This window comes from Macaca fascicularis, chromosome 4, assembly GCF_037993035.2.
Source record: "Macaca fascicularis isolate 582-1 chromosome 4, T2T-MFA8v1.1".
NCBI classification, from domain to species: domain Eukaryota; kingdom Metazoa; phylum Chordata; class Mammalia; order Primates; family Cercopithecidae; genus Macaca; species Macaca fascicularis.
Genome location: NC_088378.1, coordinates 156,605,882 through 156,630,406, shown reverse-complemented (window position 1 = coordinate 156,630,406; position 24,525 = coordinate 156,605,882). Strand labels below are relative to the sequence as shown.

At 46.6% G+C, this 24,525-nt stretch overlaps 2 protein-coding genes across 3 annotated transcripts in view; one reads left to right on the top strand and one right to left on the bottom strand.

Moving 5' to 3' along the window:
- Nucleotides 1–12,033, top strand: part of GMPR (guanosine monophosphate reductase) — a 48,219-nt gene extending 36,186 nt beyond the window's left edge. For both annotated transcript variants that reach the window (XM_065543047.1, XM_005553978.3), the window contains 3 exons: nucleotides 3,450–3,492; nucleotides 6,911–7,070; nucleotides 11,501–12,033. In XM_065543047.1, the coding sequence (XP_065399119.1) occupies nucleotides 3,450–3,492; nucleotides 6,911–7,070; nucleotides 11,501–11,681 (384 nt within the window). In that variant the 3' untranslated portion in view covers nucleotides 11,682–12,033. The remainder of the gene's footprint in view (nucleotides 1–3,449; nucleotides 3,493–6,910; nucleotides 7,071–11,500) is intronic.
- A 3,838-nt stretch (nucleotides 12,034–15,871) lies between these two features.
- The window catches only part of ATXN1 (ataxin 1), a 458,573-nt gene continuing 449,919 nt past the window's right edge, over nucleotides 15,872–24,525 (bottom strand). Inside the window, exon 8 of the mRNA NM_001436892.1 lies at nucleotides 15,872–23,649. Within this exon, the coding sequence (NP_001423821.1) occupies nucleotides 23,119–23,649 (531 nt within the window). The 3' untranslated portion in view covers nucleotides 15,872–23,118. The remainder of the gene's footprint in view (nucleotides 23,650–24,525) is intronic.

The following is a 24,525-nucleotide window of genomic DNA, read 5'->3' as shown; positions in this document are numbered from 1 at the left end:
AATGGCAAAATGACTTTTAAGTTCATAATAGTTGCTGGGTTTTAGTAGGTGACTGACTTGAACTTTTTTCTCTGCCTACTCCATGTTTGCCATCACCATCCTTCCTTTGTTTTAGGAATGAGCAAGTATTTTTCTTTTTTCTTTTTTCATTGTCAGTATTCAACATAATGTGAGCAAGTATTTTTTTTTTCCTTTTGTTTTGTTTTGTTTTGTTTTGTTGTTGTTGTTGTTTTTGACAGAGTCTTGCTCTGTCAACCAGGCTGGAATGCAGTGGCATGATCTCGGCTCACTGCAACCTCAGTCTCCTGGGTTTAAGCGATACTCCTGCCTCAGCCTCCCAAGTAGCTGGGATTACAGGCATGTACCACCACAGCCAGCTAATTTTTGTAGTTTTAGTAGAGACTGGGTTTCACCATGTTGGCCAGGCTGGTCTCAAACTCCTGACCCTAGGCGATCTGCCCGCCTCAGCCTCCCAAAGTGCTGGGATTATAGGTGTGAGCCACCACGCCTGGCCTGAACAAGTATTTTTAAGCAAAAGAAACAGGCTGACAATTCACAAGTTATCATTCATGTCCCATGATGCCGTTTGTACTTAAATATAATGTTAACTCTTTTAGAAAAACAAGAAAAGGACTCCTTGTAAATTACTGCCTTTAATACTTGCACAGAACAAAATACTAGCCCAAATGTTGTTGTTGTTTTTAACAACCTTTCAGCAGCTATGAATTTTACGTGTGAATATACATGTATGTCTTAGATTGCTGGAGCTACTCTGCTTCCCGAGAACATGAAAAGACACTCTGAACACTTTTGGAAATATACACAGTAGCAGGAAGTAGACTGCCCTGTCTGTCCTGAGGCATCATGTGAAGTTGGATTACTCTTGGTTAAATGTGCAACCATTAACCACATATGGTTGTTTGGTCTACGCTGCCCATTTCACAAGTGCAAATACAAAAGCACCCTGTGAGCAGATGACGCCGTAAATATGATTTCCTTTTTGCAGCACGCCATACAGTTGTATTAACTGTGGATCTCTTGGCCCATCCTGGGAAGAGAAAGGCTGATTTTCTCGGGGTCCCAGTGGCACAGGGTTCCTGGTTCAGGCCTCATCACTGACCATAGTAATATAAAATTTTCAGGACACCACGGGAGACACAAATGAGTGAAGAAAAGAGTGATTTTTTGTTTTTTTAGACGGAGTCTTGCTCTGTCGTCCAGGCTGGAGTACAGTGCCGCAATCTCGGTTCACTGCAAACTTCGCCATTCTCCTGCCTCAGCCTCCCGAGTAGCTGGGACTACAGGTGCCCGCCACCACGCCTGGCTAATTTTTTTGTATTTTTAGTAGAGACGGTATTTCACCGTGTTAGCCAGGATGGTCTCGATCTCCTGACCTTGTGATCCGCCCGCCTCAGCCTCCCAAAGTGCTGGGATTACAGGTGTGAGCCACCGTGCCCGGCCAAGAGTGATGTTTTTTTAAAGTCATGTTTTAAAAGGACTTATTTTAATGGGAGCATGAGTTTATTTAATGCGTTTGAGGCCAGAAGTGTGAAACGCTGTGTAGAGCTGGTTTTGATAGAGAGATAAAGCATTTTAACATTAATTGGCAGGGCAAGTGAAGGGCATTTTGAGGTTGTACCTTTGAAAGGTAAAGTAAATAAATATGCCAGGATTTTGAAGCATTAACAAGGGGTATAGAGCCACAAGTCCTGTTCCTGTCTTCACACAGAGGGTTTGGGCCAGATAACATATGAGACCACCTCTGAAATAGTTATTCCTCAGTGCTCTGTGGCCCTCTGGGGGTCAGAGAAGCCATGTATGAATAACACATTTGATTGAGGAAATAACTATGGTCAGTAAATGTTTGTGAAGAAAAGGTACAGCCTTCACACTTAACCTTTTGATCAGAGCTGCAAAGAAGTAGTGAAACAGTATTGGAGTTCTAGCTCCTGGGGTGACAGGCCTCACTGGTAGATAGAGAAAGGGGACTGAGTCACAGAGACCCTATGTTCTCAGTTGGAGATGTTCTTTACAAGGTGGTTCATCCCATTTCCCTGCCCTCCAACTGCAGAGGTGCGTGCACCTTCCTGCAGATTGTAACACGGGGTAGTCTGGGTACCCTGTCTTTTCTCTGTTCCTTCCCAAAGTGGGTCCCATCTTCTGGGGACAGGTGCTTCCCTCTGAGGCCCTGTTGTTTCTCCTAGACCCACACTTAGCTTTGGGCTGTGTCACCATCACGTGAACCCTGACACTGTTGCTGTCTCGCCTTGGGCCATGGTGTCTGGCTGCTGCTCCAGCGTACTGTTGCTGTCCATTTGCCCCTTGAATTGCACCCAGGCTACATTAGGAATAGTAGGTAGCATTCTGGGCATTTGGTGTCTTGGGTTTGTAAGAAAATGCAGCTAGCGGCTGGGTGCGGTGACTCACGCCTATAATCCCAGCACTTTGGGAGGCCGAGGTGGGCAGATCACCTGAGGTCAGGAGTTTGAGACCAGCCTGGCCAACGTGGCAAAACCCTGTCTTTACTAAAAGTACAAAAATTAGCCGGGCTTGGTGGTGGGCGCCTGTAATCCAGCTACTCAAGAGGCTGAGGCAGGAGAACTGTTTGAACCTGGGAAGCAGAGATTGCAGTGAGCCGAGATCACGCCACTACACTCCAGCCTGGAGGACAAGAGTGAGACTCTGTCTCAAAAAAAAGAAAAAAAAAAAAAAGAAAAGAAAAGAAAATGCAGCTAGCTCTGCATCCTAGAAGACTTGTGCTGTGTGGTTGGTGTTTAAACATTACCTCCCACAGCTGAACCTTGCTGGGCAGCCCAAGATAACAGACTGGCCCAGCTACACATTAAACCAGCCCAGGTGTGGTCTGCGTGGGCAGTGTGGGTGGAAGAACAGATGTTTGATTTTAAGGTAACTGTGTACCATACATGAGGAATAGGAAACATGGAAGTACCTGGAAAGCTAAAAGGATTAACTCAATGTCCTTTTCTTGGCTCTTAAAAGAATTCAACCCTTGTACTAAATAAATCTCACCTCACACCAGCCAGAGAGGGAAAGGTGGCTTCTAAGTGAGAATGAGCGTGGACAGTGGAATGGCTGGGTGTGTTATAAAAGGGGCTGGCATGGAATGAGGGCCAAGCCCCTCCACCACTCACAGCCCCTGCTGCCTCCTGCTCTGCAACAGAAGTGCCCAAGCCCAGGTGGGCAGGTGGGCAGTGGGTGGTGCCAGCCTCTGAGCCACAGAGGAAGCCTGGATGGGCCTGGGGAGTGAAAGGTGCAATAATGAGGGGAGTATACTCGATCAGACAACAACAGCCATGGTGGGGGGACTTGGGCTCATGGGCTTGCTGGGGGCTGTGGTGGGTCTGAACCCCCAGTCACTGGGTCATCCGGGGACAGCCTGGCTGAGCTCCCGCTGATGGTGTCTTGTCCTTGCTTTTTCCTCTGTGAAGGATGGAGGCTGCACGTGTCCAGGGGATGTCGCCAAAGCATTTGGTAAGGCCGGGCCCTGGTGCAGAGGGAGGGAAGGAAGGAGGAAGAGAGCTCCTTGCACCTCTCCAGGTGGCAACCTGAATGAGGAGGGGGACCTGCTGGGGAAGTTCTGGGCCTCCTGGAGTTTCCTCTCCCTGGGTTTCAGCCCCAATTGGCCCAAATCCCAGCATTGATTTGGTTCTGGTCCGTGGTAGAGCAGGCCACAAATGCCCTAGGAGATGGATCTAGGCGTAACGTCCTGCAAGCCAGGCGGGGGTGAAGTCAAGGCCTTTTCATCCCAGGGAAGAGAAGGCTCAGGGGACCTGTCCGAGGGGACCGTGACAGGTGTGATGTGTAGGAACTACAGACGGGGTTTTTTGGACCCAGCCTGGAGAAGTCCCGTGGAAGGGACTGGAGGAATCCCGCAGCGATTTCTCACTGGAGGCTGGAGCCTGCCTCCCACTAGGGGGCAGCAGTGCCTGCTGTGAGCCTGTGGGATTGGGGATCAGGGAGCGGTGGTGGGTGGGCAGCAGGTCCTGAGCTTTTCTCGGGAAAGCACTAGACGGTCCAGTCTCTCAACACCACAAGCAGTAAAGTACAGCTGCCGAGCCCCGTGTTGGCCACTGAACTGCAAACTGCATTCAGAAGTCAGAGCTGGCCGTGTGGCTGCGGGCTCCAGAATTGAAATGGGGGTTGTGGGTGCCGGCTGGAGCAAAAACGAAGCTCTCACGCCTCAGCCCTTTGCTGATGCCAGAAAAAAAAAAATGGTGGCAGGAAACTTTCTGTCATAGGAATTCTGGGGTGTGTGTGTGTGTTTTGTTTTGTTTGTTTGTTTGTTTTCAGGCTGGGTGCGGTGGCTCACACTTGTAATCCCAGCACTTTGGGAGGCTGAGGTGGGCGGATCACTTGAAACCAGGAGTTTGAGACCAGCCTGGCCAATACCCCCATCTCTACTAAAAATGCAAAAAAAATTACCTGAGTGTGGTGGTGCACACCTGTAATCCCAGCTACTCAGGAGGCTGAGGTGGGAGAATCACTTGAACCTAGGAGCCAGAAGTTGCAGTGAGCTGAGATCACGCCACTGCACTCCAGCCTGAGTGACAGAGTGACCTGTCTCAAAAAAATGTAAAAAATAAAAATTAAAAAATGTTCAGACAATAACCCTGATAGTGACAAAGGAAAACGTTAGGACAGTGTTCTTAGCAACAAGGTTTCATAGCAACCCAAAGAATGTCATGAAAAATGGGATTTAACCTCATCCAAATCATAAATCCTATCTGTGGAAGGGAATCTACAGACCCTCCAGTGATCCCAGCTTCTTATTTTAAGGTTGAGGGGACTGAGGCTCTAGGAGGGAATGACAAGGTCACAGTCCTACAATCAGGGGGCAGAACAGGGAGAACACAGTGCCTCTGCTAACTGGTGTTGTCACTTACCGTGTAGTGTAAGGATCTTCGGCCAAGGGCATTTTTACGATTGGTTTTTGAGTTGAATCTACTTAATACAGGTGGTGGTCCATCTTGGACTCTTTTGTATTGCCTCACACATGCTCTCTGTACACAGAGAGAGCCGAACACACTTTAAAGTGGCTGGTTGTTGAGAAGGTGCCTTGTAGATCCCAGTTCCTGGCTTTGGACCACACTCAGCTCAGTCTCCTTTGGGTGGCATTCCCTCTTCCACTGTCTCTCAGTCAGTGTAGCCATACCCGTGCCAGGACTCAATGGAGTGAGAGGGACCATGTCAGGGAAGGATGCAAGAGTGTCCCGAAATGAAAATGGCTGGGAACCCCCTCAAAGCGTTCTTTCAGTGGGTCTGTGCTCTGCGCTCCTGCTGTTGACATCTGCTCCTTTGCAGCTGCCGAGGAGGTGCTGTGCTCCTGAATTGTGGTCATCAAGAATCCTGGCTGGACACCAGTTATCCTCTGTCTCGTTAAAATTATGGCAGGAGGACCAGGGAGTCACATTCGTGTTAGGAACCCCAAAAGGGAGGGTCTTCAGAGGTTGCTGCCACGTAGGAAGGTTACGTTGTGCTTTGCTTCCCTGAGTGCCAGAAAAGCGTGCCTTTCCGTCATGCTGAACGGAAGGGGCTGTAACGCCAATGCAAAACCCAGAGTGCTCTGCCAATGTTTAAATGACCAAATCGAAGGTATCAGGACCACTTTCAGGGGTTCCTATGTTTCCTCCTCCTAATTAGGATTTGCCAGGCTCCCCTCCTCCTTCATCCTATTACTTAATACATTTGTACCCGGCTACTGTCTTGTTCTGTTCTAAATGTAAACCCTCAGTAGGATTACTCAGGGGAGGTTGTAGCAGTTTCTTAGTTAATAGGCAGTGAAGAATCCCTCTGCACAGTGATCCATGAACAAGATGGGGAATGATAACTATTTTTATTATTTCTCCCACATGTTCTTTTTACTTTCTTGACAGCTAATCATTCAGCATCTACCATGTGCCATGCACTTGGGATAAACATAGAGCCAGCCCTGGGCCTGTTCCAGCATAGCCCACAAAGACAGGCAGCTTCAGTACCTCTGTCTCCTGTGCCTGTCCTGGAAATGTGCTGTCATTCGGTGATTAGTCTGGCAGAGTGTTTACTCTGGAAGTCTAATGCGTAGCACTGTGGTGGTGCGGGTAGAGTATCACATGACTTCCATGACACTGGGGCTTCTTTCCTTGAAGCTGTCTCTAGTGTAGGCGCTTCAATCTGTTCTGAGGCCCTTTCCTGATGTATAAGCACAGGGAATGTCAGAGTGCGGAGAGCTTCATATACAGACCAGACACCTGAGGGGGCATCATAGAGGAGTCATAGCATTAAGCACAAGATTAGATAACATGCTTTCTAAGATACTGCCCCCTTTTTGTTTTTTGAGATAGAGTCTCCCTCTGTTGCCCTGTTGCCCAGGCTGGAGTGCAATGGCATGCTCTCAGATCACTGCAACCTCTACCTCCCGGGTTCAAGCAATTTCTGGCTAAGTTTTGTATTTTTAGTAGAAATGGGGTTTTATCATGTTGGCCAGGCTGGTCTTGAACTCCTGATCTCAAGTGATCCACCCACCTCGGCCTCCCAAAGTGCTAGGATTACAGGCATGAGCCACCGCGCCTGGCGGAATACTGCCCAATTCTTAATGTTTCTCTGATTCTAAGAGAGTTAGATCTGAGGAAGGTGCTCCTAGTTAGCCATTAAAACCATTCAGCATGGTCCAGTATATAGGACACTAGCCTTCAGTAGGCTGCGTTTGTTTCTCCCAGTGTCGCATGGCCCTGTCTCCCTGCATGGAAGCCTGCCTTTTTCCAGGAGATAGACAGGAGAGGTCCAGCCTTTCTCTTGGCTATAGCTGTTGGGGAGGGGGATGAACTGGGCAAGCACTTGGATTTTTTGAGAGTCTGTTTCCCCTGAGCTCTTTTCTCTGCTACTCCCTTTTATCCCCACCGTCGGCATTTAGGAGCTGGAGCAGATTTTGTCATGCTGGGAGGAATGTTTTCAGGTCATACGGAGTGTGCTGGAGAAGTGATTGAGAGGAACGGACGGAAGCTCAAGCTCTTCTACGGGATGAGCTCTGACACGGCCATGAAGAAGCACGCAGGAGGAGTTGCTGAGTACAGGTGAGGAAGTGGCCCCGAAGCTCACTCTCGAGGCCTGGCCTTGCTCTTGTTTCTTACGGAGATGGGATGGAGGCAGGTCTGAACAGCAGCTCTGTGTATATTAACGTACTGTGGGAAGGGGTTCTTTTAAAAGAGGACTTTGTATCCAGTTAGCATTTGCAGTGTTTGGGGTTCCCAAAAGCAAGTACAGAGAAGCAGTGTTTGGGGACTGGTTGGAAGTATGACCAGGGGTATATGTGAGTGGGTACCAGTCCTGAAGGGAATACTCCAGACCTCTGGGGGTGGGTGGAATTATTGCCTTGTCCTTCCAGTAGAGCCTGTGCTGAGCTATCCCTGTAAGCTTAGATCTCTGGCTTGAAAAGAGTTCAGAATGAAAGGATTGAGTTGAAGAATGGCTCTCCTTTTGCACAGAAAGCCATAGGTGTGCCCGGCCTTTCCTGAAGAATGCTGCATACAGCTCATACTGCGTCTCACCTGCCTCCAGGCTCTGAGAGTTGACACAGCAGCATTTTCAGCCATTTAGTTGTGTCATCCACTGTAGAAGTGGGGCTTACTTCTGCTGATGTGTGTTTGTTTTTTTTTGTTTGTTTGTTTGTTTTTTTTGTGGAGGAGTCATGCTCTGTCGCCCAGGCTGGAGTGCAATGGCATGATCTCAGCTCACTGTAACTTCCGCCTCCCGGGTTCAAGTGATTCTCCTGCCTCAGCCTCCCGAGTAGCTGGGATTATAGGTGCCTGCCATCATGCCCAGCTAATTTTTGTGTTTTTAGTAAAGATGGGGTTTCGTCATGTTGGCCAGGCTGGTCTCGAACTCCTGACTTCAAGTGATCCACCCACCTCGGCCTCCCAAAGTGCTGGGATTATAGGCATGAGCCACCGCGCCCGGCTCCTGATGTGTGTTTTTAATCCATGGTCTCCAAAGACACCTGGGTCTTTTCCTGATTCACTTCCATTTTAACTGTCTGCATGTGTGTTTTAAGAACCTGATGATGGGGCTAGGCACAGTGGCTCATGCCTGTAATTCCAGTGCTTCCGGAAGCCAAGGTTGGAGGACTGCTTGAGCCCAGGAGTTCCAGTTAAGCCTAGGTAACAGAGCAAGACCCTGTCTCTACAAAAAAATTAAAAATTAGCTGGGTGTGGTGTCACGTGACTATACTCCCAGCAACTCAGGAGGCTGAGGCAGGAAGATGGCTTAAGCCCAGGAGTTGGAGGCTGCAGTGAGCTGTGATCGTGCCACTATGCTCCAGCCTGGGCAACAGAGTGATACCCTCCCAAAAAAAAAAAAAAAAGAACCTGATGACGGTATACTCACTGCCTCACCGTGCTCCATAGAGCCTACTGTTATTCTCATCAGGATTAGTGCCGACAACAAGCTATACAAAACGGGGGCAGGACCAAAGGTCCTCCATCCACAGAGGGAAGCTGGCTGTGAATCGGCTGGTTGCTTTTCTCCAGGAAACCTCAGGCTTCTCCCTCCAGTTTTCAGACTCTATCCCGTGCTGGAGTGGAAACCTAAGCCCTCCCTGGCTGGCACCCTTTATTTCTTACCACTCATTCCACACCCAGAGGGTCATTTTGAGGACCTGGGATTCAGATGTATTATATAAGGTTCATATCAAGCTAGCAGCAAAATCTCAGAACTCCATTGAGATTTGTAGGTAGGGGGATTGGGGGGTGGGGTATATTCTACCAGAGTTCTGTTCTTCTGTGGGGTTCTAGCAGACTTACTTCAGTTCTCATTCACCTCAGTCTCTTTCTCTTTTGGTGGTGAACCCCAATAAAGATATTATAATATGGGAAAAGCAGGATGGGAAAGATCGATGGGGACTGCGCCAATCAGAAATGAGAGATGCACTTCTGCCAGGTAGTCCCCGAAGCCCTCTTTCCCCCACGCGGTCCCTGATAGATGAGGAGGTTGCACGGTTGGGTAAGGAGGAGGCACTAAGCTGGACCTATGGCCAAGAAGCTTCGTGCTTTACCAGCAACTGTTGTCATCATCCAAGGGCCTGCATGTGTCTCCTCTGTGCCAGAATGTAAGTGGAGCTTTCATGGGTGAGCAGCAGCTAGGTGCTTTGCCTGGAGTACCTTTTTCACCCTCATGGCTGCATCTTTTTTGGGTTCTAAAAACAATTACAGAATCGGGAAGGCCAGAGCAGGCTATGGCACAAACAGAAGCCAGAGAGCTGAAAGAAAAACCATCTCCTGTAATTTCAGCAGTGTTTAGATATAACAGAAAAAAAAAAAAAAAAAAAAAAGATTCAGCAGTAGCAAGACTGTATTCTGGAAGTGGATTCAAATCTTTAACCAGGAAGAAAATTGCTGAGAAAATTAGAACCTTAATCCGAAGGCTGCAGCCTGAGCCTTGCAGGCTGTACCTGTCCTGCCTTTCTGTTTCTGAGTCTCAGTCTCAGTCTCAGTCTCAGTCTCTCTCTCTCTCTCTCTCTCTCTCTCTCTCTGTGTCTCTGTCTCTCTCTCTCTCTCACGCAGTTTTCAGCCTCATGACCATGATCTCATCATGAGAATGCTTCCTGACTTTCACAAATTACTTGTGGCACAGTTATGTACACACTGCTGGTTCTTTCCCTATCATTTCATTCTCATGCTGTCCCCGGGAATGAAGTACCTTCATTTTACAGATGAGCAGACTTAAGCATCAGCAAAAAATGAGTTCTAGATTCACACCAGTGAGAATCTAGAAATTTCCAACAAGCTCCAGGAAGGCCATGGAAATATCTTACGAAAACGAAATGTCAGTCATTGCAGGCACATGTGTACAGACACCTGTCTGGGGTCACGGAGTGCTGAGCCCTGAACTGTCCTGGGTATGGCCAGTGACTTTGGCTTCCTGAGCTTGGGGCTCTACACTGGCTGATGGTTTAAGTAGCTAGATTTTACCCAAGGGTAGTCCTGCCTGTTCAGCGACCAAGAGTTAACCCCCTTTTGAAATTCTAGGTAACGAATGTCTGGTCAAGAGATGCTCTTCAAGGCAGGTGGATCACCTAAGGTCAGGAGTTCGAGACCAGCCTGGCCAACATGGTGAAACCCCATCTCTACTAAAAATACTAAAATTAGCTGGGAGTGGTGGCAGGCACCTGTAATCCCAGCTACTCAGAAGGCTGAGGCAGGATAATTGCTTGAACCCAGGAGGCAGAGGTTGCAGTGAGCCGAGATTGTGCCACTGCATTCCAGTCTGGGCGACAAATGCAAAACTTCATCTCAAGAAAAAAAAAAAAAAGAGAGAGAGATGCTCTGATGCTTTTTTTCAACAGCTGAAGAGAATGGCTACAGAAGGTTCCAGAATTTGGGTACTTGTTAGAACTTGCATGGCCCTTAGATGAGAACTAGAGTTTTGCCTAGATTTCAGATTTCCTTCTGGTAATACACACATGTGTAATATACACACATTCTGGTAATATATACATGTGTCTGGACCACATCCCCATTTTGCAGTAAGGGGACATGACCTGTGTTACCCAAGTAACAATCAAGCAGTGTTACATGGTGGCCTTGTGAAGAGAGGGACATGGGCTCAGTGGGGACAGTGAAATGTTGCTTAGTGTTCACGCCATAGGCCAGACCTTCTGAATTTCTAAATACTCCTCTGAAAATGTGAAAGATACTATCCAAAGCCTGGAAGCCTCCGGTGCTAAGACAGGTCTCGGTTCTCCTCTGATTCCACCTTGCTTGGACCCACACATGTGCAGGGCGATAGGTGTAGTGACCTGTAAGAACAGGGAGGCAAACTGGGGGTGGCTGGTGTACCCAGCAAAGCAGAAAGACAGGCAGGCTATCAGAATGGAGCCACTTTAATGAAATCACCTTGCTGGTGATTTCCACGTAAGCTAGTAGGACCTGAGTTACCCATTTTATGTCCTCGTCCTGGTCGTCCCCCTTGAAGACACTTGGTTTCTGATCTTAGAGCAGGCAGGAGGTGAAGCTCTGGACTTTCCCTGTTGTTGATCAGGAGGGCAGGAGGCTGTTTCCAGGGGGAATCTGCCAGGGCCACTCTGGGGACATTTTGGGCTCCTGGTTGTTGGGAAGTTGGTGTGCGTGTTGAGGTAGAATAGAAAGGTAAAGGTGGTTTCTGTTAGTGGCAGAGGGGAGCACGTTGCTGGAGAGAATGGCACAAAGCGGGGTGGTATGGGTCCCCAACTCCTTCAAGTGCTACTCACCAGGACTTCCCTCTCCCCAGCCTGCAGGGCAGCCAGCAATGAGCCCGTGCCCTTTGGGTGGGAGGAATGTGTTCGTCTGAGATGCTGGTGATCACGCTGGCACTTGGTAGAAATGTGGGGATGGGGTCAGAGGGTGGGGTCTGGTTTTCTGAGTGCCTTGGGGGCTGCAGAAAGTGCTGGAGCTGGGAATAATTCTAACTGGGCTCTTAAGGGCATGGGGGTGGGGAACTAGATAAAAAGAAAACTTATTTTGTCTTCCAGAGCCTCTGAGGGTAAGACTGTGGAAGTGCCTTACAAAGGAGATGTGGAAAACACTATCCTGGATATTCTCGGGGGACTGAGGTCCACGTGCACCTACGTGGGGGCCGCCAAACTCAAGGAGCTCAGCAGGAGGGCAACGTTCATCCGGGTGACCCAGCAGCACAACACCGTGTTCAGCTAACCCCGGGAATGAAACGGCGTCTGGCTCGAGTGGAAGCATCCAAACCTGCTTTTCCCATCTCCCTCCTACTCTGTTCCGTCAGAGCTTCTGGCTGCTCCCGAATGGTGGAATGCTGTGTCCTCTCTCCAATCTCCTGCTGCCTGGAGGCTTCGGGGCTCTCCCGCCTGCCTTCTCGGGGCCCAGACACAAGGCACCGATTGGGCCAACATCAGAGCCCTGCTGCCCAGAACTCACAACCTCATTGTTCAAACCAACACTCGCACCTTTCTTTTTCTCTTTCTCTCTCCCTTTGTTTTTCTTTCTTTTTTAAAAGAAGATGGTTTCACTTTAATATAATGCTATTAAGACTTGATGGAGTTGCTGGAGTTTGTACTTGCAGGAGTCAAGTTGAATGGTTTGGGATTTGTTTTGCTGTCTTCCTGGATGGGCCGGTGGCAAGCCACTCCTGGTGATTAGCAGACAAGTCACCTTAGGAGGGGCAAGGAGAGGAGGACGGTGCGGGAGCCGGGGGAGGACGGTCCGGAGTCAGAGTAACTGGCATCCCCCATCTCTAGCTTTTGGTTGTTGCAAAAGAACGAAAGCAATTAACTGGACAGATGTAACATGAATTGTTTTCCCAGCTGATACTCACAAAGTTGGGCCAATGTGTTTTCCCCGCAAGTTTCATTACACGTGCTTTTCAGGGTCAAGTCATCTGTTGCTATCAGTTTGCTGTCGCTTTTAGGAAGCTGTCCCTGTCCTGGCTTCTCATTTCGTTTTGTTCTCCTCCATCTTTTTTTCCCCCCTTCTCAGTCCCAACTTGTCTGTCTTTGAAATTCCACAGGATGTTTTATGGGAAGGTTGTCTCCCAAGAAATTAGCAGATGGAGTCACACTGAAAAAGAGCCAAAGCTCTTCGATCAGTGGCATCCTAAAAGGCATTGGTTTGAGACATGAGTTAGAGCCATTCCCTCGGTGTGCCAGTGAATCCTTTCCCCGGGGGAAGGACCACAGGGCACTACTGTATACGGGTCAGTTAACGGGCTGGGAACAATGACATTGTCTTGGAGAACTGGCCTCTGCAGCTGACCTGCAGCAGCCCACCAGGATGCCTGTTTAAATAGTGAACACAGAAGAAGTGATGACCGGCCACTTACCTTTGGCGTATTGAGTTCCAGGCCTGGAAAGCGTATGTAGAGCAGGATGTTTTACTTTACTTTTTAAGGCTGAAGAGCAGGTACACAAGTCAGTTTTCTTTGGAAAGGCAAGCAGTGACCCTGGAGTAGAGAAGATCCACAGGGTGCTGCTGTGCCAGGGTGAATGAATGGCCTGATTGTCCATGGTGACTGACGGCATGAGAAGGGTCCAACCAGAACTGTCACACTGGGATAATACAGGTCCACTGCTGGTCCTTTAAGAATACATTTATAAATCCAGCCAGCAGTGTTGACTCCAATGCAATACTTTCCCCTGCTAAATCCATTAAGAATTTTTTTTTTTTTTTTTTTTTGAGGCAGGGTCTCACTTGTGTCACCCAGGCTGGAGTGCAGTGGCAGGATCACAGCTCACCACAGCCTCTACCTCCCGGGCTCAGGTGATCCGCCGACCTCAGCCTGCCTGCCACCATGCCCAGCTAATTTTTGTATTTTTTGTAGATAGGGTTTCACCATGTTGCCCAGACTGGTCTCAAACTCCAGGGCTCAAGCCATCCACCTACCTTGACCTCCCCAAAGTGTAAGGATTACAGATGTGAGCCACTGTGCCCGGCCCATTAAGAATAATTCTTGGACCTATAGAAACACAAGAGCTGCACTTTGGAGACGGGAGGGCCAAGAGGCTGTTTAACATGGAGCAAGACGTGGGGCTTGGCTGCAGGCTCCCCACCATGCTCTCTGTGGTCCTGTCTGTGTGAGGTATGAGGCTCTCACGCTGGTCCTGTGGAAGGTGTGTTTTACACGCATCTTCAAATGTTAATTTCTAACAGACTATTGCAAAATAAGGGAGAGGTGAAGGAGAGGACATCTTAAAGAAATCTATTAAAAATGGACCAGCAGTAGTAAGGGAGCTTCTTTCAGAATAGAGTGGTCAGGGAGGATGACACCCAGCTGTCGGCTTGCAGCACCCTGAGGGCTGTGTCCCTTGTAGGAACAGGTGCTGCTTTACCCATCTTCTGTAAAAACTTTGCAGACTGGCCCTTTGTTTCCACAAACTAAAAGCAGATTCTTAGCAATCCAAGTTTTAGGGAAGTGGAGACTGAGTAGTTACGAAGTCAAAAACTCCTCAGGACCATTTTGAAACAGAGGCTTCAGAAAGAGAACCTTTTTTTTTTTTGAGACCAAATCTTCCTCTGTCACCCAGGCGGAGTGCAGTGGCACAATCTTGGCTCATTGCAACCTCCGCCTTGCAGGTTCCAGCGATTCTCGTGCCTCAGCCTCCAGAGTAGCTGGAATTACAGGTGCCTGCCACCACGTCCAGCTAATTTTTGTGTTTTTAGTTTTAGTAGAGACAGGATTTTGCCATGTTACCCAGGTGGTCTCAAACTCCTGGGCTCACATGATCCACCCACCTTGGCCTCCCAAAGTGCTGGGATTACAGGTGTGAGCCACTGCACCTGGCCCATAAAGAGAACTTGTAAGGCTCCATCACCCCTTGCCTTAGCAGGTTCATCTTTGCCTCTGAGAGGAATGGGACTGGGGGAGCCCACACCGGAGTGTCCCTTGGACCAGGTGTCCTACACGACCTGGACATGAAACATAACAGCCTTGCTGCCGACCCACTGGGCTTCCTGTGCCGGCGCTGGGGGAGGAGGAGGAGAGCCAGTGAACTCGATGCCATTCACCTTGGGCTGCTCTGGCTGCTCCATCTGAGGGCTCTGGCAATGCTTTTGATGGTTTCAAGGCCTGCCCCACTGCAGCACCTGAAGCTATGGTTTCCCCGAATTGATTTCACCAGCTGAGGTAAGTAGCCCAGCCACTGGACCCCAAACTTGTCAGAACAAACAGCATCTCACACAAAAAGGGAAGGCAGAGATGCAGTCTGCTTTGCCAGGTTTGCCCACAGCACACGGGCACATTTGCCCGGGCTACTCTAGAGGACCTGGGGCAGGCCTGCTAGCCTGAGCTACACCTACGCAGCTCTGGTTTGCTGTGCGTCCTTTCACATATTTATTATATAATGTGTCAGGACCTCAACTATTAAGTAATCAGAGGAGAGTCCAAAACACCATCCCAAGAAGATAGTTCCTCCTTGGCTAAGTGAATATGAATTTAACCCCAAGCGTTCTGCCATCCCTGTGTCACCTTCAGGCTGGACTTGAGGTGGGTGCTGGACTTGAGGTGGCTTCCACCTGGAAGCCACGGGTTCTTGAGGAATTACTTTCTGGCACAACTGCTAAGCTACATCTTTCCAAGACGGCCCAGTGCAAAGCTGTACTGTGGTACTTTTGAGGTAAACGGGGTTCCTCCACGTGCTGAGAGACCTGCTCAAAGAGTTGGGTATTTTTTGCTTTTGAGGCAGAGTTTTGCTCTGTTGCCCAGGTTGGAGCGCAGCGGTATGATTATGGCTCACTGCAGCCTCGACCTCCTGGCCCCACGTGATCCTCTCACCTCAGTCCCCCAAGTAGCTGGGACAACAGGCATGTGCCACCACACCCGGTTAATTTCATTTTTTGTAGAGATGAGGTCTTACGATGTTGCCCAGGCTGGTCTTGAACTCCTGGGCTCAAGCAGACCTCCTGCCTCGGCCTCTCTAAGTGTTGGGATTATGGGCGTGAGCCACTGTGCCCAGCCTGCTCGCTGAATTTCTAATGAGCTTGAATTACAGGAAATAAAAATAAATTTTCCACTTTCAGACCACTAACCAGTTTAGAGCAAATCTGTAAAGAGTGTATAGATTATGCCACATGAGCCCATGAAGCTACCACATGTTTAAAGACAAATATACCTCTTGTGAACAGCAGTGTTCAGCTAGGAGGCATAAACATGAACTGAAGAAAGCAAGACATCAGGTATGGCTGTGTGCCTTTTATCTTAGAACCTCATCTCACACATACTCTTCACCCCAAAACATTAGCAGCGAAGGCAATGCCTCACGTCACACCTCCCCACCTCCGACCTACCCAGGGAGAACTTATGAGCGGGAGTCAGTGAGGAGGAGGAATTAACACTCTTTTCCTCTTCTTTGAGGACCCAACAGAAGGCAAAGACACACATCTGCAATTGGCACTGTTATTTTATTAGTACGAGTATACTGAAACAATAAACTTGTACTGGTATACAGACAATTTATTTAAAACAATTTTGTTCAAATTTTGAATCAAACATTGTTTTATTATAATAATGAAATAATTTCTACCTAGAAAACCTGCAAGCACCATCAAAGAAAGGGACCATAAAATTCAATAAACAGACTCGAGTGTATCCTACAAATAGACACACCACGATTAGAAAATAGAATATGAATTCTTCCATTTTTTAATATTTGTTTTAAAAAAGCTAGTGCAAGTACAATATTTTACACTGGAATTACAGAGAGTATGCACGCATATGGAAAAAAGTTCTCCTGTCACAATAAAAGCTCTTAACTATTATGTATGCACTTAAAATTTTCTTTTCAATAAGGTGCAAAACATCATTCCTTCCCTAGTTCTCCTCTGTACTGGCCATGTCAGTCTGGTAGTGCCCTCAACCCAAGTTCTGGTGTCTGTTTCCCTTGGCCTGTGGGAGGCATACGATTGGAAGTTTGGTGGGTAATGATCTGATATTAAAATATCCAGTGGTACGAGTCTCAGAGATGGCTCTGGAGCCAGGACTCCACTGGCTGGAAATGAAGACTGTCTAATCTGAAGGTCACCACAAGTACTGACAGGACTGTCTTGAAACCTCCTTTTGGCTGACACTAATTTGGGTTAAGAGTTGAGCAGTTCAGGCTGGGGAGAGGAAGAAACCCCGCCAAAAAGGGCAGTATTCACAGAACCAAATGCACAAGTATCAAGTTCCAATGCACTGACTAAAAGGATTTACCCCACTCCTGGACCAGATTACCAAAAGAGTAGGTGGTTCCTGTAAGAACCAGAGAAAACCTGTGCACTGAGCTGCTTGGTAACTGCTCTGAAGACAACAGCTTAAGCTAGTGTCACCTAATACTTGGTATTCTGGAGGACAGTATGTTATCTTGGTAAGGATTACTGTAAACAACGCTTCCAATGAAGGCCTTCAGATGGGCCACAGAAAAGGAGACAGGCTCATTGGCCATCCAGACAGCAAACAAACTAAAGGGAAAGAAAACGTGGGTGAAGCCTCCAATGTATCTGCAGTGGAAGACTTGAGTCCTTTCAGATAAGAAAAGGTATGGAAATTCTCAGAGATTGTTATTGTATAGATACTACCTGTTGGCCAAATGCACTTAATTTTAATACAGTTGAACCATTTGTATGCAAGTCATGAGGACATGAAAAACTGAAGCCGGTGTTCCCTCCCGCCATTACACAGGAGAAAGTTAGCTACCAGAACAATTGCCTTCAACGAGAAGGGAGGGGACGAGATTCTGAATTTAAGAATTGTAAGTGGGGTGCTTAATATCCCCACAGCTGTCCAGTTTCCACTGTCCGGCTTGATTTTTGGACAGGAATACTATTCTGAGAAGTAGATCCGCATTTATTTTGGCCTCTTTATATTCAATAAAAATCAAAATAAAACAAGTAAAATGAGGCATTTACATTGAAATCATGTTTTTACCCCCCCTATTTAAATGAGGTGTGGGGGGAAAGAAGGTTAAATAATTTTTTTTTTGTCCCCATAATGAGTCCTGTTTGATCGGTAGCCTGGATCCCTTGTTACAAACACTTCGTGTTCAAGATTATATTCTTTGGGTTTATAGGAACAGGAAGTGCTGAAAATGTCAAACATCATCTCTGAAGAAAAAGAAGTTGCAATGGCTTAAGAGTTTAGACTAAGAAGGGAGCTCAGAGAAGTACTTTCAGCATAGGAATGAACAGTATTCTCAAATCACAGAATACCGAGTTCCCCTCCCTCAGACGAGGGCTATGTGTAACAAAAAGAACAATAAGCATAGGTATAGTTTAAGAGCCTTTTACGTAGTAATTCTTCCAGGCCATAACCATACAAATCTGATCATTTAGACATGACAAATTTCTATATACAAAAAAACATGTAACTTTCAACCCTTCTCTGCTTTATTTATTTTTTTTTTACAAACAAAGTATGAAACTCATTGTTTCAACAGATCCATATCTTTCAAACACTGAATGAATCATTTCGACATTCATTTTTCTTTTGTGCAATTTTTAAAACATTACCTGTACTCCTCAAAGTGAGTGCTTCAAAATTTTGTTTTCTTCAGCTTCTCAAATTAGGTGTACATTAAAAAAAAAAATTCCCACAAGGTATAGTGCTACAAGAAAAGATCCTATCAGTAAGGTAACATATTTGAAGCGAGGTCATCTATGTAAAAGAAATCTCAGCCCCGGAGTAGAGGTGTGCAAGTTGTTTGGAGTTTCCCTATGCCAGAAACACAACACGGTCCGTAGAAAAGAGAGGAAACCAACCCAACACAATAGCAGATGCATGTGCTTTATAAAAAAGTATATTCTCTGTATATTTATTACTTGATGTGTTCTTAAATTCTCTATTTCAGAAATTCTGGGTTAAAAACAAATGTGGAAGCAAAGGCCTCCACGCCACTTTAAATAAAAAAAAAAAAGTGTAATTCTCTTTCCTTTCATATCACCACCGAAGAAACCGAATTGGGCCACGGAGTCTGCTGGCCCTGTTTTCACCTGGTGCAAATGGAAGTGCAAAGGGTTTCAGAAGGCAACAGACCAGTCTGTTGAGCTGCTTGTGGTTCATGAAACCGTAGCCATGACAACCAATACAGCTCAAGAAGCCTGGCCTTCCGTCCCGAGAGCTCTGCTTCCTCACCCATATCTGAAATAGCATGGCATTAGTGTCTTCAAAAGCATTGGAGATTTTTCTCTCTATGAAAGAAACAGGTTTCCTTAGTAGTCACAGATGTTAAAGGGTATTGTCAATCGTTTCCTTAAAAAACAAAACAAAACAAAATCCAGAGCTACAACAACAAAAATAAATTTTGGCAACATATTTCAGTAAAGATGAAACTATGTGCAAAGAGTGGATTTTATGATTACTAGGAGCTACTGTTCATCTTGAACATGCAGCATTATATTGCAATCTATGCGGTATCTAAGGAGTAATCCACAAGATGCAGGAAATCCAAACATTCCTTGAAATTGTACAACCCTACTCCAGAGCAGTCAAAGTGCTGCTTCTGGACACATCAGTGTACCACACACACACCAGCCCCGTCCCTGAGTAAGAGGTGTGAAAGGTTCCGCAGAGTCCCTTTAGGGGAGAAGGAGGGATGCTGCCACTTCCTGGTGGGGGGAAAAACCCAACACACTCACCTAACAGAAAACATAGAGGCTCACAATTCCGAGTTAGAAATGGGATCAAGAACAACAACAGAAATCAAATCATCCCAAACTAAACTGGGTGAGTTAGGGAAAACGAAAAATTGACCGACATAGAAAATTATCCTGAAAGTCCAAATGAAAATGCAATTTGGATTTCCACTTTAAAAGATCTGAGGTAAGTGGCATCCATTTCTGTATCCCTCCCTCCCCCCTCTGCCCCAGCGTGGCCCAGACAAACTGCAATAATTCTTAAGTTAAACATTCTAAGGAACAGTCATTTTATATATTTAGAAATCCCTAGAGAGGTTCTTGTTTGTTGGTTTCTTATTAATAATATTATTTTTTTTTTCTTTTCGCCCTGACTAATTTCTTGGTGATTGTGTTCCATTGTAAACGCAAAAGGCCTGCTGTTATTAGTTTAAAAATGGAAAACAGGAAAGAAAGAACAAAAGACGGCTGTCGGTAAATATTGCAAAGTGGACATAGTACAGAGGCACATGGCTGATCCTTGTAAGCTGAACGGCACCGAAGAATTTCTACCCCTGTCATCGTTAATGTTTGCTACACAGAAGCGGTGACAGAGGCTGCTCTGGGAGCCTCGGGGCCCACCAACGTCTGCCAACAGGAGGCTCCTGCCCTCTGTGCGTTCTTCCTATTTGAAGAGAAAGCTGCCACAAGGGAGTGGTGACCGTGGGTGGCAGGTGGTCCCCTCCACAGCCACTGGCCAGCACGCTCAGAACGCACACACACAACAGGCCACACTTCCCGTCCAGGCTCAGAGGCGGGGGCTCCAAGTCTCAAGGACACAGACCCCAAGGAGGGGCCTGCCCACTCGCAGAAAAGACCGTGGAAAATGGGTTAACTCCAGGCTACATGGCTCCAGAGTGCGTCTTAGAAATGAATCTGCCTCCTTCCTCTCCACACTCCACATTCACTATTCCGTGTGGTGACAGGGGACACTGCGGCTCCTCCCCCAGGTCTCCTTGGCTGGCTCTTTCTGCAACGTGGCGGCAGACGCGGGGCTCCTGAAGGCTCCCCGCCCCAGCACTCAGCATCCGCAGCCGGGGAAAGGTGGGAAGCTCTCTCCCTCCTGGCTCCTTCCCTCCAGCCCTGCTCTGGCCAGAATGGGAAAGACCAACCAAATAAGGAAAAAGCCAAAAAGGAATGAGCTTTAACTATATAGCACACTGGTCAGACTCTATTGGCACAGAAAGTATTGCACATGCTAAAAAAGCAAGAGAATGAAATGGGACAAGTGTTTAGAAAGAACCAATTATTTTATAATTCCTATACCTGAAATAGAACCACAAAAATTATGATGATGTTCCTATTGCTCCAAACCACGTGTGTTTTCCCATCTTAGTGTTGGTTTAGTGGATCCAGTCAGTTCAATACTCGAAGTAAGCCAAAAGGTGGTGTGTGTTTTTCTGAGTCCACATGAGTTGTAAATAGTGATACTAATGAGAACAAAGTCTATGTGGCAGCCCGTATTCCTCTTACCATCAAAGGTTAAAAAACAAAAAGAAAAAACAAAACCTAATAATTGCAAGTGCCCTGAGCAGAATATATGGAAGATTAAGCAAGTTCTCTGAACAGAAACGTTTAAAAAATACAGCACTAAATAAGCAGTATGACTGCAAGAATGAACCCACCCAGCTCTCTGCAAGCATGCTGAGAGGGTAATGAAATTCGAGGAAAGTCAAGAAACTATTCTAGCTATTCTAAACCTATTCAAATGTTTTTGGTACACCCCAGAAAATGGTTTACAAAAATCATTAGTCCTGGTGAGCCTTAAATGTAAATGAATACTAGACAGCCAAAATGTGGGTTGATACCAGATTTTTTTTTTTTTAATTTGTGAAATGAAGGAAGTACTATTTTCAATGGGGTAAAAGAAAAATCAGGTATTTGTTTAGGTTAGTTGCAGCCATCCAAGTAAGAATATTTAAAAATTTCTCCCTACTTATAAAACTGTTTTTTTAAAGCACTTTAAAGATGCATTCAAAACCCACAAATGATATTTCAGATCTCTGGGAATGAAAGGTTTAAAAACTATGAAATACCCTTTCTGGGTTTGTACCAAACATTAAATCTTGATTTGATTTTGAATAGAAAAAAAAAAAGTCATTCTGAAAATAACATTAATAACAACAATAATAAAATAATTGTTTAAAACAAAATCTTGCTCACATATATAAATGTCTTTATGGAAAACTCTCTCAATGAATCTGAAGAAAATTCTCAGAGTTTCTAAGAGCCTGCTAAGACCTGGCTTTTTGTGACAGATGTGGTAAAAAGACCAAAATGAATTTTCAAAGGAACATAACCTTATAAAATGGCCTAGAGTTTAGGCAGGTTAGAAAGAAATTTTGCTACATTTATTTATGCTCGTTCAGTCCCCCAAACCTTTCCCACAATGTTATTGGATAAAAACTGCAGGAATATCACACAAATTATAAACTCAATATGTGCAAATCGCAAGGTTCTTTAAAAGTTCATCTTAAAAAGAAAAACACTGGACAAAAATGAGTATTCTCTTCTCCATCCCTTTTCTCTCAGTTTCTCTGCCAACTCTGCATATGCCTTGAACTGATTCTCAGACATCAAAGTGAAAAGTGCCTCCCGTCAGGTAGTACTTGGTGGTCATTTATTGTCACATACTAGTTCATAATTCACATTCATCCCTTTAAACCACATTGAAACTTTCAATATCTTGCTCTTCAGCAATTCTGCAGAGCTGAAATGTAGTTACAGTGTTGAAAAAAAGAAAGCAACTTAGTTTTTTTTGTTTTTTTGTTTTTTGTTTTTCCCCAAAGAGTTTAAAGTGAGATACAGTACTTGTTGAATGAGAGACCAAGATGCTTGGTAATAAAGTGTGAACAGTATTTTTAAATGCTTAAAGATAGTAATATATGCTCATCTTCAAAATCTAATTCCTCATGTCACACTGGAATCTGAAAAAAAAAAAAAGTGGCACCCGAGTTGTCCATAGTCATGAACTATAAACAGTACTAGAGTTCAAAGACAAAAAGATTTTGCAAACTCAACGTGAAGAGCTTCTGTGGCTCTCACTGAAGGGCAGTTTGCATCTACCTCTTGGGAGTGAAGTCAATGCAATAACCTGATTGGTTTACCTAACACTGCACAGAAACCAGCGTGGGTGTTCGCTCTCTCCCCCGCCCCCACCCCCAACCCCCCTTACCCCATGTGGGGCCATGACAGCAGGGGCTTCCCTGTCCACCACAACACCCCGGTGACATCGCTGCACTAGTAAAAAGCAGAAATGAAATCCCGCATGTGGCAGTTGCTCTTTAAAAAAAAAAATATATCAGTGCAGTCAGGCCCCATAGGGGGAAATATATATCTATACAATTAAAAGTTGCTTTTATTGTAAAACAGGTTGGAGAGAAAAATGTTCTTTTAAATGGTTAACTTTCCAAATCTGCCGTCTGACGCGCCTCCGCGATGCCCTGAAGCTGGGTTCCTGATGTTGATTTTGCACATGGGAACCCCAGGAGGACACTGCTCTGAACACCCCGTCCCATGCCGATAGCAAGAGAGTGAGGCAGAGGGAGGCAGAGAAAAAGAGACCCTCACTCGCCGCCACAGCACCTGTGCACCCCCACATGCATGCACCCCTGCACCCCTGCAGGACCCTTCCCACGGGACTTTTCTCCTGACACTAGCGGGAGTCAGCGCCCCTGGCTGCTTCTGGGCCGCTACAGAAAGCAGGCGCTGTGGAGCCCGGTTCCTTTCTTCCCCGGGGATGCGTGGAGCCCTGACCGCTCCTGCTGTGCCCTTCCTCCCGCCCGCTCACTGACAGACACTCGTGGAAAAAGCATATGCACCAGTCTCCTGCGACACACCTGCTGTAACTCTAATGACAAGGTTAGAACAGAAACCTAAAATAAGAGGATAACATGTAAATACTGTGTTATTTAGCCTACAGTACAGTAATCTGGATACAAATGATAAGGGAGAGCCACGTTTCCTTTCCCCCACGCTGCCTCTACTTGCCTACATTAGACCGGCCTTCAATGCAAATCTTAACCTCCTGAGGAATTAGAGAAGGCTTAGGAAGAGTCAAAGGTGGTTCGTCTTCTGACTTCTCCAGTTTGCGGCTCTCCGGCGCCGACCACCTCCTCTTCCTCGTGGCCGCGGGCTTGCTGGGTTCTATTTTGGTGAGGAAGGGCGCTGCAGGCAATCCCATTTTCTCTGGAAACTTCAGTTCGCCATTCTCAGAGAGCATCTGGGCACTCCCCTGGTTGATTCCGTTTTCCTGCTCGGCATACCTGTGTCTGCTGCCCGCCAGGCCGTCGGCCTTTGAGTGCTTCAGCAGGACGCTGGCGGGATCCACGGGCTGGCCCTTTTTAACAGAGCCGTTCTTCAGGTTCTTGAGGGTAAGCGAGATGCACACATCCCCAACTGAGAGTTTGGAACACGGCAAATCAAAGAGCTGGCTGGTTCTCTCCGGACAGCAGGATGACCAGCCCTGTCCAAACACAAAAAAAGGATACTCTACCAAAACTTCAACGCTGACCTGTGGAAACAGGGAGAGACAGAGAGAGGAAGGGGACAAATGAAAACATTTTATTCTTGTTTGATTTTATGCGCACACACACGTATGAACTCACACATACACACATAGACACACACAGGCCGAATGGGGGAAAAATGACTCAGTTTGCAAACCTCCCTCTCCCCCAGTCACACCCTATAAATGAGGCTCTTCAGTTTGGGTTGTACCTATACTTACCATAGACAGAAGCCAGTGAAAAGACCATCAATATTCAAAATATTCCACCAAGTGTTAGCTCTATAGCTGGTCTCTGTTAGAACCAGTCAATCAAACCCCAGCAATGACAGAACACCCACTTAGCTTTCAGCACCGAGCTAGGCTCTGCGGGTGGCTCAGAAGCCCAGCATGGTCTTAGATTTTATGAGCTCAATGGACAGCTGTTATTATCATACAGGACACGACTAAACAAGGATCAGAGTGAGACTGTAGGTGAGTTCCAAGAGGCAGGCATGATGTGTTTATCATTGAGTCCCCAGCCCCTGAAAGGATGCTTGGTGGCAGGGCACAGTGGCTCATGCCTGTAATCCCAGCACTTTGGGAGGCCAAGGTGGGTGGATCACTTGAGGTCAGGAGTTCAAGACCAGCCTGGCCAACATGGCAAAACCCTGTCTCCACTAAAAATAAAAAAAATTCGCCAGGTGTGGTGGCGGGCACCTGTAATCCCAGCTACTTGGGAGGCTGAGACACGAGAATTGCTTGAACTCAGGAGGCAGAGGTTGCAGTGAGCTGAAATCATGCCACTGGGCCATCTAGCTTGGGCCACAGAGTGAGACTCTGTCTCAAAAAAAAAAAAAAAAAAAAAAAAAAAAAAAAGGTCAATTTTCAATGTCCTTTCTA